Below are 17,508 nucleotides of genomic sequence, written 5' to 3'. Positions count from 1 at the left end.
GCTTACCTACAGAAGACGCCTTGAGTCCCAGGAGCTGTCCCCGCTGCGAGGAGTAGCACTGAAGTTGAGGAAGACGTGGTACGAAGAGCTCATGAAACAGGACAGCTGAGAGACAGGTAAGGAACATTTCTGTACCCAAAATGATGCAAGTTGACTTGAGGTTTATAGATAGTGTAAACTGTGGGAGTCTCAATATGGAATTCCAGGTTGGTTTATGCCATGTTACTCTCTAGTACACGACCAGATGGATTGCCCTAGTTCAAGAATATCAGTAATGGAGTGATACTCATGAAGTATAGTTCATAGTATAGTTATAGTCTGGCCTTGTATGATGCTTGGTATAACGTCATCCTTTCTTCGTAGACTGAGACCGTAACAGAACCCAGGCAGGACCTGAAATCATGTTGCTGAGAGGCGCCAGTGTAGCTGCTGTTCTGCTGCTGCTGTGTGTCCAGAGTCTGTACGGTTCGGCTCTTCCTGCTGTATCCTCTTATGAGTTCACAGCCTACAGGATGCAACAGTACAACGTGGTACAGCAGAAGCATGGTAAGTTCCAGAGAGTTGTACCTCGCCTCCAGTGGTGGGAAGTACCTTTGTACATTTACTCAAGCTTTGTACTTACAGTGAGTACAGGTTCAAGGAACTTTACTTGATGCTTCTACGCCACTACATTTCAGAGGGAAATATTGTGCTTTTAATTCCACTACATTTATATTACAGTTGTAGTTACCACTTTACTTTTAATTTTTTAATTTTACAGAAAACAACATATTTACACTTTTATATAATACAATGGATTGTTAACACATTTTATTTAGCTCTTTTGAGCTGTAAATATTTAAGTAGATGCCAGTTATTGTTGGGTGTATCTAAGGGAATAAGGGAACATGAAGAATGAGAAGTATAAAACTGGATTGTGAGAGGTCTTGAGTACTGTTACATCTGTTAAACAGTCGCAATCGGTAATTCCAGATGATACAAAAGAAGAGTTTTCTCTTTTTGTCACTGTACTGACATACTACACTCAAGATAACATGGCCACCACATGCTAAATACATTTATATTATTGTGTAATGATTAATAAAGATGTGTGAAGATGTGAGCTAAACATGAAGATGTTAAATGACACATGAGTCTTAATTGACAGATAACAGCAAATTACATTTTAAAAATGTACTTTAACATACTACAAGGAGTTTTTTTTAAACAGGTTTTGAAACATTCTCAGTTTAATTCTGATGCCTCTATGTGACCTACATAAACAAACAAGACTATCAGTGGGAATACTGGTGAATTCTATATAGTTATTCTCAGCACAATACCCTTCGGATTTCCCTCGAAATCAGACAAAACAAAGAACATTATTGGTTTTGTCAACAGGGGCTGCCAGAATGAACACAAGAGTTCCATGTAGTTGCTTTAAAGTAAATGTACTCATCATGCATAATGGCTTTATTCAGTGTAAAATATTATATATAAACTTTTACGTGTACAGCAGAAGAAGTGGAGTGGAGTTAAAATTTTTCATCATGAAGCTTGAGATGATATTTGTGCTCATGTTTCCCTTGTCTTCTTTTGTCTGCTGAGGTTGCCGTGGGGCCATTGTGGTGGCGGAGGCCCGCGCAGCAGATGAGCCGGTCCTGAACCGCCGCTGTGTCATCATGAAGGTGGTGGACTTCACCACAGAAAAATACCTTGAGGCACAGAGGCAAAGTGCTGCTGCCATAATGATCCTGCTGCCCAAAAATATCTCCAGTGTCCCCCATGAAAATGTACAGGTAACAACATCCAGAAACACCGTGCTCCGGGACAGTGGTTTTCAAACCTTTTTCCTTAAGGGACCCATTTTCTATCACAATCCCAGACTAAAAGTGACATCTTTTTTTTTGTGCATATTTCACATTATTTTTTCTATGCGTTACAATAACAGTACAGAACAACTGATAAACTGTATAATTAACATAAATACTGAACGCAATAACTACAGAAAGTTTGTGTAAAACAAGTGATTTGGATGAATTTTGAGCAGATTATTTCGTCTGAATATTGCATCAAAGATGGGCTTTCCTGATATTTTGAGGATATTTTTATACAATTCATCTTTGTCTGTATTTTAATTTTTAATAACTGTTCATACTTAATACTGTTCATAGGCTTCTTTATGACAAATTCAGTATTTCCTTCTCGCTGATGCTTGTCCACTTTTCTATTAGCTCTTTGTTTGTTTTAACTGCATACTTTTCTAATGCAGAATGAGGTTGTTTAGAGAGAGTGAAGGCTGTGTGAATATAGTTTGTGTTCAATATAACATTTTAAAATAACAATTTAGTAAGTTTTCTTCACAGAAATGAATGAAATGCTGAGATGTAGGCCTGTCTAGTGTGTAGTATATATTTTTTAAAGTTTTCTTACACCCCTTAAAATTAAGAAGGCCTCGCAAGCCTGTGAAGCTCTGGTGACCCCTACTTGGTGTTGGGATCCCCAGGTTGGGAATCAGTGCTCTAGGACATGTTGTAAGGCAACACAGAAAATAATTACAGCATCTTTTTCTTATCAACCAAAGACTAGTCAGGATACAGTTTCTGAATATAATATCTTATCTTTCAGTGAGTGAGTGAGTATTAGATAACAGTTTGCTTAAGTATGACATTATGAAACATTAATGATTTCTGGCTTGTGAAATAGAATCTCTGTCTCCCTCTCAGTCTTTCATGGTCAGTGAGAGTGAGGCCTTGCAGAAGGTGAACCTCATGCCTGTGTATGTGGTGCCTGAGGATGAACAGCTGCTTTACATGTATGAGGAGGTGAAGCAAGCTGCAGCCACTCGGACCTCATCTATATTCATCAGAGGTGAGAGGATCAAGAGGATATATGGATGTACATTTACATTTTACTGCAAGGAAGCTGAAAAAATACAGCATGTCTGTACTGAGATTTGTATGTTTTCATTGTCTCAGTCCTTCGAAGTATGGTCACAGCTACAGCCTTTCAGATCTTAGTGAGTAACAATTCCCCCATCAAGGCCATCACTGACAACACCATTGTCACCCTGGAGGTGAGTGTGGAACTCAAGAACAGAAGAGTAAAAACCTTCAAAACAGTGGTCAGTTTGGCTTGTGATTGGTCCTCAGTCCTGCATTGTGTAACTACTGATGTTTATTTCAGGGAGTGCTTCCTGGAACAGGGGAGGATGCACCCACTATTGTCATCACTGCCCACTACGATTCCTTTGGGCTGGCACCGGTGAGTCACATGAAATTGATAAAACAGTTTCCAAAACTCTTAACATATGTTGATTTAAATGTTCTTAGTCACAGTATAATACTATGTTAATTGGATGTATGTTTGTTTTTTGTGTGTAACACAGTGGTTGTCATATGGAGCAGACTCTAATGGCAGTGGGGTCACAATCCTGCTAGAGTTGGCTCGTCTTTTCCAGAAGCTTTATAGTAGCCCAAGCACCAGACCACCGTGAGTTCAAATTACAACATAGACAGACCAAATAACATAACCAAACATGTGGTCTTTGTTCATTATAGTGTGGCCCAAGCACCCAGTGATGCTAATATTGCAAACAGTAAAAGCTAAGAGAGCATACATTTTATTATGCTGAAGAAAATAATATCATCATCCCAAACCTGGATGAAAACCTAGCTCTGTCACATTCTCAAGACAACTGTACACTATCGCCATCTGTTTAGGTAGAAACTGCTAGATATGCAAATGTATCATTATTTAATTATGTGAAAACTGGCTCCTATCATGTTCTTGGTTAAAAACATAGTATTTGGTCAATTATGGATAAAATCAAGGGTGCCTAAACTTTTTCCCTTGGAAGTGTTACTCTGCCTACCATGCTCAGATTATAAAACATAATGAATAATTAGAGACCCTACATATTTTCACTTTAAAAAGTAAACATCTGGCGGACCAAATCGAACTTTATGGTTGGCCAACTTTGACCTGCAGGCCTTTGGGCAGCCCTGGATAAAATACTAAACCATTTAACAATTTCTTTTTGGCCTTTTAGATATAATTTAATGTTCTCTTTAACTGGAGGAGGAAAATACAATTTCCTTGGCACAAAGAGATGGATTGAGGAGAATCTGGACCATGCTGGTGAGTTTTTCTTGAAGTGTTTGGACTTAGGGATCCATGCTGTATCAACCAAGTAGTCTACTGTACTAACATATCTGAGCATGAGCAGCACAGCTTGATTTATTTTGCCCAACTTTTCCTTTCCCAGAGTCCAGCCTGCTCCATGACAATGTGGCATTTGTTCTTTGTTTGGATACACTGGCCAACAGTGATAAACTGTACATGCATGTATCCCGCCCTCCTAAACAGGACACTCCACTACAGTCTTTCATTCAGCAAATGGAGGAGGTAACAAGCTTTTAGTGCTAGCTGAAAAATATGGCCTATCTCAGCCTTCGTGGCCTTAAATTTGTGACCACTCCTCCAGGTGGTTTCCTCCAGATTTCCCTGGGTGAAAGTGGGACTGGTCCACAAGAAGATCAATCTTGTGGAGTCCACAGTAGCCTGGGAGCATGAGCGCTACAGCCTGCGCAGGATACCAAGCTTTACTCTGTCTCATCTGGAAGATCCCAAATCTGAGCTCCGTGGTTCCATACTGGACACTATGTAGGTTCTAAAGTCTATTTATGATTATTATGACTATGTGCTTACTGTGAAATGATATGAAATGATGATATATAGACACACATCTTAGTTGTCTTTGTATCTTTTCACAGGTCACAAGTGGACTTCAGGAAACTTAAGCGTAACGGCCTCATCATAGCAGAAGCGCTGGCACGTTACATGTACAATCTCTCTGACAAGGTGATTAAATGCATGAAAATAGAAAGCGCGTATCTAAATACACAAACTGTCATTTAATTATTTGTTTTATTTCCTTTCATCAGCATTCTAATGTGTGATTAATCTTTATTATATTCCTGAAGGGTTCACCAAAAGATGTGCAGGTTTTCAAGGGCCAGTTGGTAAGATCCTGGTTATTTTGGCCAATATGCAAAGACAAGTGCTGACCTCTGGTGTTAATATATAGGAATTGCAGAGTGCTTATGTCTTCAAAGACCTCAGTCTGCGTAATAACCTCAGCTCATTAATTTGATTAATTTGAAGATTGTGAGCATTTGAATAAAACCATTTCTTTGAGTATATTTGGAATGTAACGAGTTTAAAGTTTCGTTTTTAAGTTACAGCTTGAAGTCAACATTATTAAAAGATTCTTTTCAACTGGTAATTAAAAAAGTGAATGTGAATTGTGAAAACGACTCATTGGCATAAAATACATTTTATTTTAATGTTGGCACACTTTTTTCTCCTGATGCAGGACTTTCAGGACGGCCGTATGACCAATCTGATGTCCTTCCTGACGTCAGTCCCGCGGGCCACCCAGCTGCTGGATAAAGAGCCCAGTCACATCCTGCTGGTTAACTCACTGGAGCACGAGTTCAAACGTTACCTGCAGCAGGTTCACAGACATGCTTTTCGACAGGACAAGAGGTAATGTGGTAGAAGAAGAAAACACATACAGTGCAATTTTCTTATTTTTACTGTAGGAAAAGAAAGATCACAGCTGATTAACTATATTTCTTTATACAGGGACCCCGATATTACCTTTTTTGATCAAATGGACCAACCAATAGTGATGTACAGGTAAATATCTGCGCTCATTTGCATTTTGTGCATGTGGAAATTTCAATAAGACACTAAATGACACACTTTTTCCTCCAGAGTGAAGCCTGCAGCCTTTGATCTCTTCCTTGGCGGCTGCATCGCTGCTTATTTGGGAATTGTTTACTATGCCATTCAGGTTTGTTAATGTACCCTTTTATACTGTCTGTTCATATTGTATTACTGTGTTACTTCCTTGCAAGCAGTACAGCACCTTGTATGTCTTAGTTTTAAAGCACTGGCTGATAGGTAGACAACACTTTATGTATCAGGGTTGTTTTACAGTATCTCCCTGTTTCTCTTACAGAATTGTGGTTATCTCTACACAAAGCTCAAAGCAGCAGTGAAATCCAAGCACCAGTGAAAAGGACTGTGAACACTGAAAAGGGCTTTGAAGTCTGCACTGTGTATGGTGGACTTCTGCTTCACTGGCTGTGCAGAACATGAAAGCAATGCAACAAGAATCTTCTGAGACTGATCATATGCACGACTTACAATGTATGCATTTGCTTTGAAATGTATACTGTTTTAAAGATTTTTGTACCTTTCGTTTTAAATAGATCCATTGTACTGTAAACCATTGCTTATATGAACTGACTGGAATTTGTTGTTTGGAGGAGATTTGAAGTAAAGAAAATAAATAAAGGAGGAGTTTGGGACATGCCTTGTATCAAAGTCTACTGAAGAAAGGAACACAAACTAGAGATTGGATTGGATTTGAGCACCCATGAAGGACGTTCCTGCCACATTATTACCATGTCCTCTGCTCTGCATACGGTTGACATGGATTTGATTGGGCTTAACATGGCTGTCAAACAAGGCCCAGCCACTGCAGCGAGATGAACAGCCAGTTCCTGTCACAGATAACTCAGAAAGAGAGAGCAGCGGAGACACAAAGGCACCCTACAGCGCTTAGTGAATTATTGATGCTCATGTGGCATGCTGACAGTGAATAGAGGTGACCCTGGGTGGGTTCTGGTGGGAGATTCTTAGAAATCCCATCCCTCTTCTGGTTTGCTCCAGTTCTGCAGATCTGATAAGACTGATTCTGTTTTAACTACAAAGAGGCAAAACAGCTCGGAGCTGAGCGTTAGTGTCTGAGATCAGTGCTGGCTGGTTTGTGAGGGGCCCTGGGAAGGAAGTAGGTCATGGACAGTGACCCCAGGTATGTGTGTCACTGCAGGGGGCCTGGGGCTTAGGAGGATTACTGGCTGAGTGCTCAGGTAACAACAAAGAGTTGTTCTGGATCAGCAAGGATGCTCTTACCTTGTCTCTACCTCCAACATAGTAGATTCATAACAATAGCTACAAGTTAAATACAACATTTTTATCATCTATTTGCCTGTTAACTAGAAGCCAAGCAGGATTTATAGCTACTGATGCATGCACAAGATAAATACTATGTTGCGATACAATAACGCAGAAAGAGTAATGTATACCAGAAAAATAGGTGGCATGCACAACCTAGCAAAAAGATTTAAGCATAAAAAAAGAGCATGGCATGGGCCATTTTTCAGTTTAAAGTGGAAGTAAAAGAATAACAACTATAACAAGTATGAGGGAAAGGGAGGAGCCATGAGGTGACAGGGGAGGAGAAGGATGTTCATGACTTTCAGACTGACTGGAGGGAAGCAGTGGAAAATAAACAACACAATAAGTGAAGATGGCTCCCCAGCTCTACATCACCATGTACAAAGAGCAGTTTGCCTCACCCGGCAGAGCGAAACGAGAGCAACCTCGACCCACCTCTGCCCACCGCAGGAACAACCCCCAGCCCCGGCCGGTAAGAAACCACAGCCACATGGACTGTAGACATTTAAAAGGACAATGCAATTATTTCTGATTGTGCAAAGACATGTAGAATTCCTTGAGAAAACAAGTCTCCAAAATGAGATGTAATTTAGCAATAATAATGTTGCCAAAATATATTTTTTTATAACATTACATTTCCAGGTGGTGCAATTAAGGTCAAACAAGACTAATTGGGTCACTTATTATTGGCACTCTCTTTATTGTTCTTCATTGAGCCAGACTAAAGTGTCTTACATTAATTGGTGGCTGGTTGTTTACATTTGTCTTTGCTTGGTGAAAGCTGTATCCCATCTATTATTCAGTACTTCCTCCGTGCCTATGTATTTATCCAGACATGGTGTAAACAGAGCTAAGAGGAGAGTACTATATTGTAAAGAGAAAAAAAGGAACTTAATGATTGCACAAGAGAGAATACGTTTCCAGTGTATTGAAAGACGTTTAAGAGGAACCTGAATGTTCTTTACATTCTGAGAGAACTGAGAGAAAAATTTGAAAGGAATAATCATTGAAAATGTTTATTTAATAACAATAAAGACAAAAATAAGAAATTAAATAACAAATAAAACATATGCCATTTTAAAACCATCACAAATTAGATACACTGTATACAGTATGTTCAGTATAGTGGATAGTGAGGAGGAGAGATTATCTGAGACAGTCAGTTTCAGTTTCTTCTTCCTCTTATCTGCTTCTTTCTCTCCTTATATTTCTACCTATACATGCCTTTCCAGGACTTTCTGTTTCCCCGGACTGTCCACTCCAACTACAGGTCACGCCGCACAATATCACAGCCGTTGCCCCCTGTGGACACTGGACGTCCACTCTTCCCTCCTGTCAGACATTTATCATTCCTTCACCCAGTAACAACTTGTCCTGGCAACTATGTAAACACAGTGGACACAGGCAAACCAAACCTCATGCCCCCTGTCAACCCATCCACATTACACACTCTGCCCTCTGCTGACGGACTGCAGAAACTACAGCTGGCTGGGCCTCCTGTTGGTGCTGGATTTCAGCCCCACACAGCTTTGAAGAACCCAGCAAGGTAGCAGCTGATCACCTATCAAAGATAACTCTAAATACACATTGATTCTAATTGATTTTCTTTGCATTAGGATGGATTATCAGAGGAATGTTCATCCACTCTCAGCACAGCAACTCAGGTGAGAGAATGACCTCTGACCTCTTCTTGTGGCCTTTAAACCCTGAAAACACTGGATGAGTTGATGAACATTACTGAGTGATAACTGAATGATTCTACAAGCCGTGTTGTCGTGTAAAAACTTGAAACAGACATTGTTTTTGACAGGCAACATGCAGGTGCTCAGCTTCGGACAAGACCCCAAACCAGCAACCCTCCAGCAGCTCAACACCACTTTCCACTGACACAATACCGGAGGTCCAGCTCCAATAGCAGCCTGGATTATAGGTGCATGTTGAATAAACAATGTTGCATTGACGAAAAGATGTGTTAGTGTGCCATAAATAATAACCATTGAAGTCTAACTTTTGCTCCAATGGTCTCTCAACAGTGGGTGCTACAGCTGCTTCCATGTGGTGAAGCCCTACCAAGCTGGACACTACATCATCCATCCAGAGTTTGTGTCTGAGTGCCTTCGTTAGGACTATTAGAACACTGGCTTCCAAAGTGGGGATCGGGACCTGCAGAGGTCCTTGAGGGGGCACTGGAGGTTCCCCAGCAAAATGAGGGATCATTAACTTCACTATTGTTTAATTCTCTACTAATTAACCCAGTGAGACAAGGTGTAAGAATGAATAATGTGACTGTTGGCTGCACGCTCACTACTGTTATCTCCCTACATACAGCATGGACACTTTTACAGTTTAGCACTAAATCAGCAGCAAAGATCTTCCCACAAGGGGCCTTGTGGTGATCAAATTGAACGAGGCACTGTGCCCCTAATGTGCATCATTCTATGACATTAAAGTGTTATACTACTATTAGAGAGATAATTGTCTAAATTTGATATAGGAATTCTTTATTGCATATTTGGAAGGTTAAAAAAGAAATAGTGCTGCAAACAATGGAACATTACTCATGGTATTACAGACTTATAATGGTGATTATTATTGGTACTTTCTAGAGATACCATACAGTAGACAAAATACATCACCAGTGCTAATAAGGTCATCATATCAACCTAAAGTCCTGAACAATCAGGGTTTTTTTTTCTAACCTTGCTAATGGCCTTTTCACCCTTCTTTTAAACATGTATTTGGCTCTCACTATACAGCCACTGAGTGTTTTTCAAAAAGTTGTTCAACCAGTGTGATTTGCTCAAATCATGTAAGACAGTGTGATATGTGCATAATGAGAAAATATAAAGTTCTGTTTCCACCGACTGGACTACATTTCCCATGCTACAGTAGGCGTAGTCAGGGCGGACACGCAGCAGCATGCCTAGATGCGTCTTGGTCTTTTTCTGTGAACTGTAGCAAACAAGTTGTGCCTGGAGCTGCTGAGGGGAGGGGTCGGCCACTGGTCGGTAGGTAAAAACTCTATTTTTGAAGCTGAATATAAAACGGGACAAGCATAAACGAGAATGCTACTTTACGGATTCCATGTTATTTTCCCTTTGTTTACTCTCTTGCACCACCCACTACGGCGCACAACAACGGTTTCTATACATTAGACTTTACCGTATATAGGCTACTGTAGGAAGTTGTGGTCACATTGGCACAGAAGACATTCTTTTCTGCACCATTTGGCTGTAAGCTTGTAAACACGTACTTGTGTGTAGTTATTGTGTGTTTATTCCATGGGGCAAAAAATAAAAAATACTCACGTAAAAAGTTTAACTTATGTCGAACAACAGTCGAACAAAAATAGCCACATCCAAAGTGAAGCTCGTCACTGTTGTTAATTCCTCTTTAAGGTCCTCTCCTGTACTTATATAAGTGTATCATCTAACTGTATTATTATAACAGAACTATAATTAGAATGCTGCAACACGCTAACGCAAACTCCACGCACGCGTGCGCTCTAGGCACGTGCCCAGACGCACACACACACACACACACACACACACTTCGTGAGGTAGTGAGCCTTTCTCAGACTGCTGTTCCCACTGTATCAGCACTTCTGTGTTTATTTCTCCATGTCAGAATAGATAGTGAATCGGCTGAAATGGCAGATATGAGCCCCCCTGATCACACCGTCAACAATGAAATGACTCAGCTCAACATTTTCTGCCTTCTCACCCTCTGCCAGTGGGAAAAAGAAGGTTTGAGTGAAAGATTTCTGTTTAGAAAAGCCACTTTAAAATACGCTTAAAATAAATAAAAGTTTGCTTTCAGTGCAATAGTTTTAAAGATTCTTGCCAAATATTCACCTTGTTCTTCAAATATATGTAATAAATGAAAGAAGATTGTACCTGACGTCCAGGGACAGATTTACTTTCAGTGTCATGTGAACTTCATTGTGTATTGTTTCCCATCAATGCTTCCCATTGATTTTAATATTTGGCACAATGGGAATATATGAGAAAGGTTTGCATTGTTGTCCCTACTGTTCCTCCAGTGCTTTATCAAATTATTTAAATACTGGAGTTATATCTTCCAAGAACACAAATGTGAATGTTGTGTGAATGATTAAATTATTAATCAATTAGTCAATTGAGCGAATATTAATCAGCAACTATTTTGATAATTAATTTTCCAGCATCTAAAATATAAGGTTTGATGCTTCTATATGTCATACATGATAGTAAACTGAATATCTTTGGGTTTTGGTTGGTCAAATAAAACAAGCTTTCTAAATATCACCTTGGGCTGTGGGAAATGCGTTTTTCATTTTTTTGCAATGTTTTACAGACAAAAAGAGAAAGATTAAGAAAATAATCAGCAGTTTAATGGATATTTAAAATAGTAATAATAGTTAGTTGCAGCACCTATTTTCTGGTTTTCTTAAGAAATTGAATATCTTTGTCTGATCAAAAGCAATTTGAAGATATCACAGCAGGGTTCCAACATTTTATAGACTCAACAATTAATGGATTAATTGAACAGATCAATAATGAAAAGTATTGTTAGTGGCAGTTTGATGTGATGAATGTACAATTCTAATATAAAACATTATAGATTGCAGTTCTTACATCTGTCCTTGCACTTTTCCATTAAAAAACAACAAACAAATCTTTATAGGCTAGGCCTAATATACAGTAAATCATCTCCTGATTTTTGGGGTCAATTTCCCTCCTTGAGTCCAGCAGCCTGAGTGAATCTCCAAGGAACCAACAGTTAGTTCTCTGTTAATTAATGATGGGCTCATGTTATCACTCCTGTTGTTGGGGGAAATCTATACTAAGGGTGGTTGAACACAGAATTAGTCAATTAGATTGCTAATTAATAGCAAGCATTTTTTATTATCGACCCTTGCTGCCATGGCAGACCATGAGGGTCAATTCCAGTTAGGTCAGCAAACAGGGAATCTGGAGAGGAGTGAACTCCCCTCGGTCGGCTGTACGCTATAATGTAATCTGGTCCGATTAAGCTAAAGCCACAATAACTAACATCAACCAGTTAATTACCTGTAAGAGTTTTTGCTGTATCCCTGCTGCGAGGGGCACTTAGGTCTAAATTCAATAGAAATATACACGTGTCTCTCTGTTTATGTTGGATATGTTGTCAGGGTTGTCAAAATGTTCGATTTTTGAACCCAGTTACTTCCAGTTTTTGTTTGTCTGGCTTGAAGGTGTTTGAAAGTTTAGTATTCTTTCCTCTCCTTTGTGGCATTGGCAGAGCTCTAAGGCCAAAATCCCCTTTTCTGCTTCTCTACTTCCTTACATACAAATGAGTCTTCTTTCAATTGAACTCATATGTTAGAATTACTGCTGGGAACATTCACTTTATCCTCTTATGGGTAATTGGCAGTAGATTTGTTTTGTTAAATCTCAAACACATCTTTAAAGTTTACATCCTGACAGCGTAATACCTCTAAGTGCTGTGAAATCACTTTGTGCAGCAATGCAGATCATGTAAGACAATGCTAGAAATTTAATGAAGGCTTTGAACTGACAAGGAAACAAGACAGACTGAGAAACAGGTTCACATCTCATCTGCTGATCTGGCTGAGGCTGTTTTTCTGGATGGCTCTGATAGTTAAGTGAATTTACAGTCAATATTTCTTGACTTACCAGAACTTGTAAGCAATATTAGGCAAATGTACTGTACAAAGGCTCCAGCAACAGGCAGCCTTTTTGTGGTAATCATTTTATTTTGAACAACATTTTCCTAAAATCCAGTGTTGATATGAGAAGAGCAAATATTACACGAAGAGCAAGATACTAACTTTTCAAAGTCTGTTTTCTTTCTCTCTCTCTCCTGACAGGCAAAGCAAACAGAGATAACGACGAGGCCAGAGTGAGACAAACAAGGTTCCCTGGAAAACATTTCTATGATCCCCTAGAACAGCATCTCTCAGATTTGTCCACTGAACAACTTAAGTCATGTACCAAGTTGTACCAGGAGGAGCGGGAGGCACAGTTACAGATGTTATCCCCAAACAGAAACACAGCAAGGACACTCGACCCTTAGTTGGAGCTGGAGTAATCGGCCTGGTGCTGGTGATTGCAGCAGTGACTGCATGGTGTTATTACATAGCCTCTCTACGCAAAGCTGAGCTGCTTAAGACTCAGCTGCTGGATCTGAATAAAGATGGGTACATTATCCGCAACCAGGGAGGGTCTATTGTTTTCAGGATGGATTTCAGGTTGGTCATTTTTAACAGTCTTTGAATTTTTTAAATATTTATTTATGTTTGTGTAATGATACATATTTCAGATACATCAGAAAATGAATGTAAAATGTAAATGCATGCAAGTAATTTCAGTTCTTTAACTGTTACAACAGAAATGTGTGTTCAGAGAGATTGCTTAAAATTTGTAATTATATTTAAATCTCGGCAGGTCCGGTACGCTGGACTTGGATTCGTGTTCCAAGGAAGGGGAGATTCTGAGCTGTGGAAGTACCACTGATAGAAAACTGAACTTCTTCATTGAGACAGTGCGACCGAAGGACACGGTACAATGCTACCGTGTTCGTTGGGAGGAACTGGTTCCTGACATTCCTGTTGAGCATGCTATGACATACAAGTTTGCACACTGGTATGGTGGTGCAGTGTCAGCAATTCAGCACTGGCCTATTTCTATTTCTAGTCAACAGGCTCCCAAACCCTTTGTTACTAGTGACATCTACTCAAACCGCAATGAATTTGGTGGAATTTTGGAGAGTTATTGGCTTTCATCCAATGCTACGGCCATCAAGATAAACAATTCTGTGCCCTTCCACCTGGGCTGGAATGACACAGAGAAGACCATGTACTTCCAGGCACGATACAATGACAGTCCCTTCAAGCCAAACCCGGGAGAGGCACCATGTGCTGAACTTAGCTACCGAGTGTGCGTGGGATTGGATGTGACATCCATACACAAGTACATGGTCCGCAGATACTTCAACAAACCAAACAAAGTGCCTGCCAAAGTCATGTTTCGCCATCCTATATGGTCGACTTGGGCGTTACATAAGACTGACATTGACCAAAAGAAACTCTTGGCGTATGCTGCCAACATCCGCAAGCATAATTTTAACTGTAGCCACCTAGAACTAGATGACCGCTACACCAGCCGCTACGGAGATTTTGAGTTTGACCAAATAAAGTTCCCCAATGCCTCGGCCATGTTCCAAAAGCTGAAATCAGATGGATTTCTTGTGTCACTTTGGATTCACCCTTTTGTTAACTATGACTCCGAAAACTTCCATACCTGCGTAGAGAGGGGGCTGTTTGTCCGTGAGCCAACGGGACGGCTCCCAGCATTGGTGCGCTGGTGGAATGGCATTGGTGGCATTTTGGACTTCACAAACCCAGAAGCCCGTGACTGGTTTTCCTCCCAGCTACGTTCACTGCGCTCCAGGTATGGGGTCACATCTTTTAAATTCGATGCAGGGGAGACCAACTATCTACCATGGAAATTTAGTACCAGAACTCCCATTCGGGACCCAAGTTTTTTTACAAGACGTTACACAGAAATGGCTATTCCCTACAACGATAGAGCTGAGCTGCGCAGTGGCTACCAGTCCCAGAACATATCCTGCTTCTTCAGACCAATTGATAGAGACTCAGTGTGGGGCTATGAGTTGGGTCTCAAATCTCTTATCCCCACAGTGCTCACTATTAGCATTCTCGGCTATCAGTTCATTTTACCAGACATGATTGGAGGGAATGCTTATCTGAACCGCACAGATGGAAATCGTGTGTTACCCGATCGAGAACTCTATATCCGCTGGCTGGAGCTGTCAGCCTTCATGCCTTCAATGCAGTTTTCTGTTCCGCCATGGGAATACGACAACGAGGTGGTCGAAATTGCTCGGAAATACACAGACCTCCATGAGAGTATTGTGGCGCCACGGGTCCTGGAGCTGGCTGGTGAGGTGCTGGACACTGGGGACCCAATCATACGGCCCCTGTGGTGGATTGCCACAGGTGATGAGACAGCCTATAAAATCGACTCCCAGTTCCTGATTGGGGATGACCTCATGGTAGCCCCAGTTCTAGAGCCTGGAAAGCAAGAGCGTGACATCTACCTCCCCGCTGGCCGTTGGAGAAGCTACAAGGGAGAGAGATTTGATATCAAGGAGCCACTTCACCTCACAGACTATCCTGTGGATCTGGATGAAATTGCTTATTTTGTTTGGGTCTAGCAAGAAGGAAATGTAAAGCTGAACAGACTTGATTAGCGACTGTTCCAATTTGCTTGTAAGACAAGCTTCACAAATTAGCTTTTATGCTTGGCAGGAGGGACATTGCATGAAAAGGTTGTTCAATATGGAGAAGTATTTAACTTTTCAAAGGAATTAAAAATGTTACTACTAATTATGTTACAAATGTGAAACTGCTTGACTCAAAAAGGCTCAAAATCTCATTGTAATGTTTTATTGCATTTAATGAATTTAATGGAAAAATATCTGTGTCCTTGAGAATATGTAAGTTTTGCTTTGCCACTGTGAGGTGTTACAGTGGCAACAAACTGACTCAATAACATGGGTTACACAGCAATATCTGTTTGCTATCATTAGCTAACTTTAGCCACCATAAGCTAGTAATACCGGACCAGTGAAGGTAACAAAAGCCTAGCATATATTTAAGTGACTAAGGGTGTGTTTTAATGTTTTTGAAATTAGAATTTCATGTGTACAACGTTTCATATTTAAAAAGTTACATAGTGACGCTTTAAAGGCTGTACATGTCATATATGAAACATTTGTCAAAAAGGGAATATGAAAACTGTGAATTGAGTTAGGCATAATTGCCATTATATGCCATAGCGTTTTTTTGTTTTTTTTAACAGTGCTTTGAAGTTAAACAGGTAAACAGATTGATTGAAGGAAAATTTGAATGGTCATTTTTTGTCATTAAGAAAATAGACTTCATAAAACTCTATATTGATAAACGCTTCTCAGTTTGAGTGAGATATCCTACTTTCCTTTGAAACTAATGACTCTTCTACTCGTCTGCTCTGGGATACTTCTCAGGAAGTCAGGTTTTATGCTTCACTTATCAGGTTGTATGCTTGAAGTTTAATCGTTACTAACCGCATTTGCTCTCATTTGGGAAACAGTGTCATGTAACTACTCTTAGCCCAGAAAAAGATGCCTTTTATTAGGCACTAAATATTTTATGTTCTTCCTCAGGTAACAGCTTTTTCTGGCTGTAGTGTTGAAGTGTCTGGTAATTGTCTGTATTGTGCTTTGCTGATTTTGAATGCAGATAAACATCTAATACTATAATGTATAATACATTGACTTCCGCATCCAAAATAAAAAATCTCTTTTGGAAAATGTTCTGATGTTTGTAATTCTGAAACACAGTAACCTAAATGATAATGGACTGGTTAATTTATTGGTATGCAGTGTGGAAGTCAAGAATTTAGCAGCAATTAACCACCAAATTAAATGGTACAGTGTATTTATATTACCTTGTGTTTTGTTAATGTGAATATCTTGTAACTGCAGTGATATCTCTAAGTGCCATATATTAATAATTACTGCCACATACTATGAGTGATTTCTTGTTCTGATACACTTAATATCGTTGCCTTTTTTCCATATTGTACATTTATCATGTAATATTGTTAATTTAACCCCTTTTATGGGGTGAGTTAACCCTTTTGTGGGAAATCACATGGTCAACAAAGTGTTCCACAAAAGCCACATAACTAAGTTTGGAACTGCAATATAAATATTGTGTTATTGAAGTAACAATGAGGAAACATCCATTTTCCTATGGTGCAATTTTATCATTTGGCAATTTGTCCTTTTAAGTTTAAAAAAATAATAAAATGCTGTCTGCCTTTCTGTGCTGTGTGTAAACTTTGACATGTGGCTTCCAGTTTGACCTCTGAGTTTTGTTTGTGCCTCTTGATATAGTTTCATCATGACAATGCTACCCATTTATAGTAGTTCTCACTCAGCATCTGGGCCAGGCCAACCTCTGAGGCTATTTCTGTTTCAGACTGTCTTGCTTTATGACAAGACTGAGAGGCTATATCTTGGACTTAAATGTTTTTTTTTTTTTTGCTTTTATATATTTTGACTCACTGTGTGATGCTGTTGGCCTCGATCTATTGTAACTGAATATTAGCTACATTTGCATGTGACTTAAGGGCAGCACTAATTTCAGAATGCAAATATGATTTAATTTTGTGGGAATGTATTAAAAGAAATCCAGTTTGACTTACTGTTTGTGGGCATGTTTGTTGTACTTAATTTGCATAGAACACACAATAATATTGAAAAGTAACATGAAAAAAATAAAGCACAATTGCTACATTTCACTACCATGAATACCACTATCAGATGACTGATTGTAAATCCTCTAGGAATAGTGTAAGAAGTAAGAGTGATCAATATATGTCGGACTTTTACTTTTTACACACCTCCAAATAAAATTAAAGAAGGAAAGACACATGGACATGACAT

At 39.6% G+C, this 17,508-nt stretch overlaps 2 protein-coding genes across 3 annotated transcripts; both read left to right on the top strand.

Moving 5' to 3' along the window:
- The first annotated feature begins 401 nt into the window (after positions 1–401).
- Positions 402–6,255, top strand: zgc:109965 (uncharacterized protein LOC619266 homolog). The gene is made up of 15 exons (XM_035662376.1): positions 402–546; positions 1,588–1,778; positions 2,706–2,850; positions 2,958–3,055; positions 3,166–3,243; positions 3,368–3,471; positions 4,031–4,119; positions 4,247–4,386; positions 4,466–4,644; positions 4,755–4,842; positions 4,965–5,003; positions 5,357–5,529; positions 5,629–5,682; positions 5,761–5,839; positions 6,008–6,255. Exons 1-15 carry the CDS (start codon positions 402–404, stop codon positions 6,062–6,064), a joined length of 1,659 nt encoding a protein of 552 aa, XP_035518269.1. The 3' UTR covers positions 6,065–6,255.
- Positions 6,256–9,896: 3,641 nt separating this feature from the next.
- On the top strand, positions 9,897–17,267 carry myorg (myogenesis regulating glycosidase (putative)). Of its 2 annotated transcripts, none has more exons than XM_035661472.1 (3): positions 9,897–10,019; positions 12,863–13,243; positions 13,440–17,267. In XM_035661472.1, exons 2-3 carry the CDS (start codon positions 12,981–12,983, stop codon positions 15,229–15,231), a joined length of 2,055 nt encoding a protein of 684 aa, XP_035517365.1. In that variant the 5' UTR covers positions 9,897–10,019; positions 12,863–12,980; the 3' UTR covers positions 15,232–17,267. The 2 variants fall into 2 exon arrangements, with proteins under 2 accessions (XP_035517365.1, XP_035517366.1); XM_035661473.1 differs by having other exon boundaries at positions 9,916–10,019; positions 12,833–13,243.
- The last annotated feature ends 241 nt before the right edge of the window (positions 17,268–17,508 follow it).

Source organism: Morone saxatilis, unplaced genomic scaffold, assembly GCF_004916995.1.
Source record: "Morone saxatilis isolate NCDOM2014 unplaced genomic scaffold, NCSU_SB_2.0 Contig18, whole genome shotgun sequence".
Lineage (NCBI taxonomy): Eukaryota > Metazoa > Chordata > Actinopteri > Moronidae > Morone > Morone saxatilis.
Note: the sequence above shows the minus strand (reverse complement) of the source record. Positions and strands in the feature narration are given on the sequence as shown.

Bases quoted from the DNA above. Each gene is read 5' to 3' on its own strand.
- zgc:109965 (XM_035662376.1), top strand. From the start codon at position 402: ATGTTGCTGAGAGGCGCCAGTGTAGCTGCTGTTCTGCTGCTGCTGTGT. The intron at 5,004-5,356 runs GTAAGATCCTGG...CTCCTGATGCAG, and splicing joins AGGTTTTCAAGGGCCAGTTG to GACTTTCAGGACGGCCGTAT. The intron at 5,530-5,628 runs GTAATGTGGTAG...TTCTTTATACAG, and splicing joins GCTTTTCGACAGGACAAGAG to GGACCCCGATATTACCTTTT.
- myorg (XM_035661472.1), top strand. From the start codon at position 12,981: ATGTACCAAGTTGTACCAGGAGGAGCGGGAGGCACAGTTACAGATGTT. The intron at 13,244-13,439 runs GTTGGTCATTTT...AAATCTCGGCAG, and splicing joins GTTTTCAGGATGGATTTCAG to GTCCGGTACGCTGGACTTGG.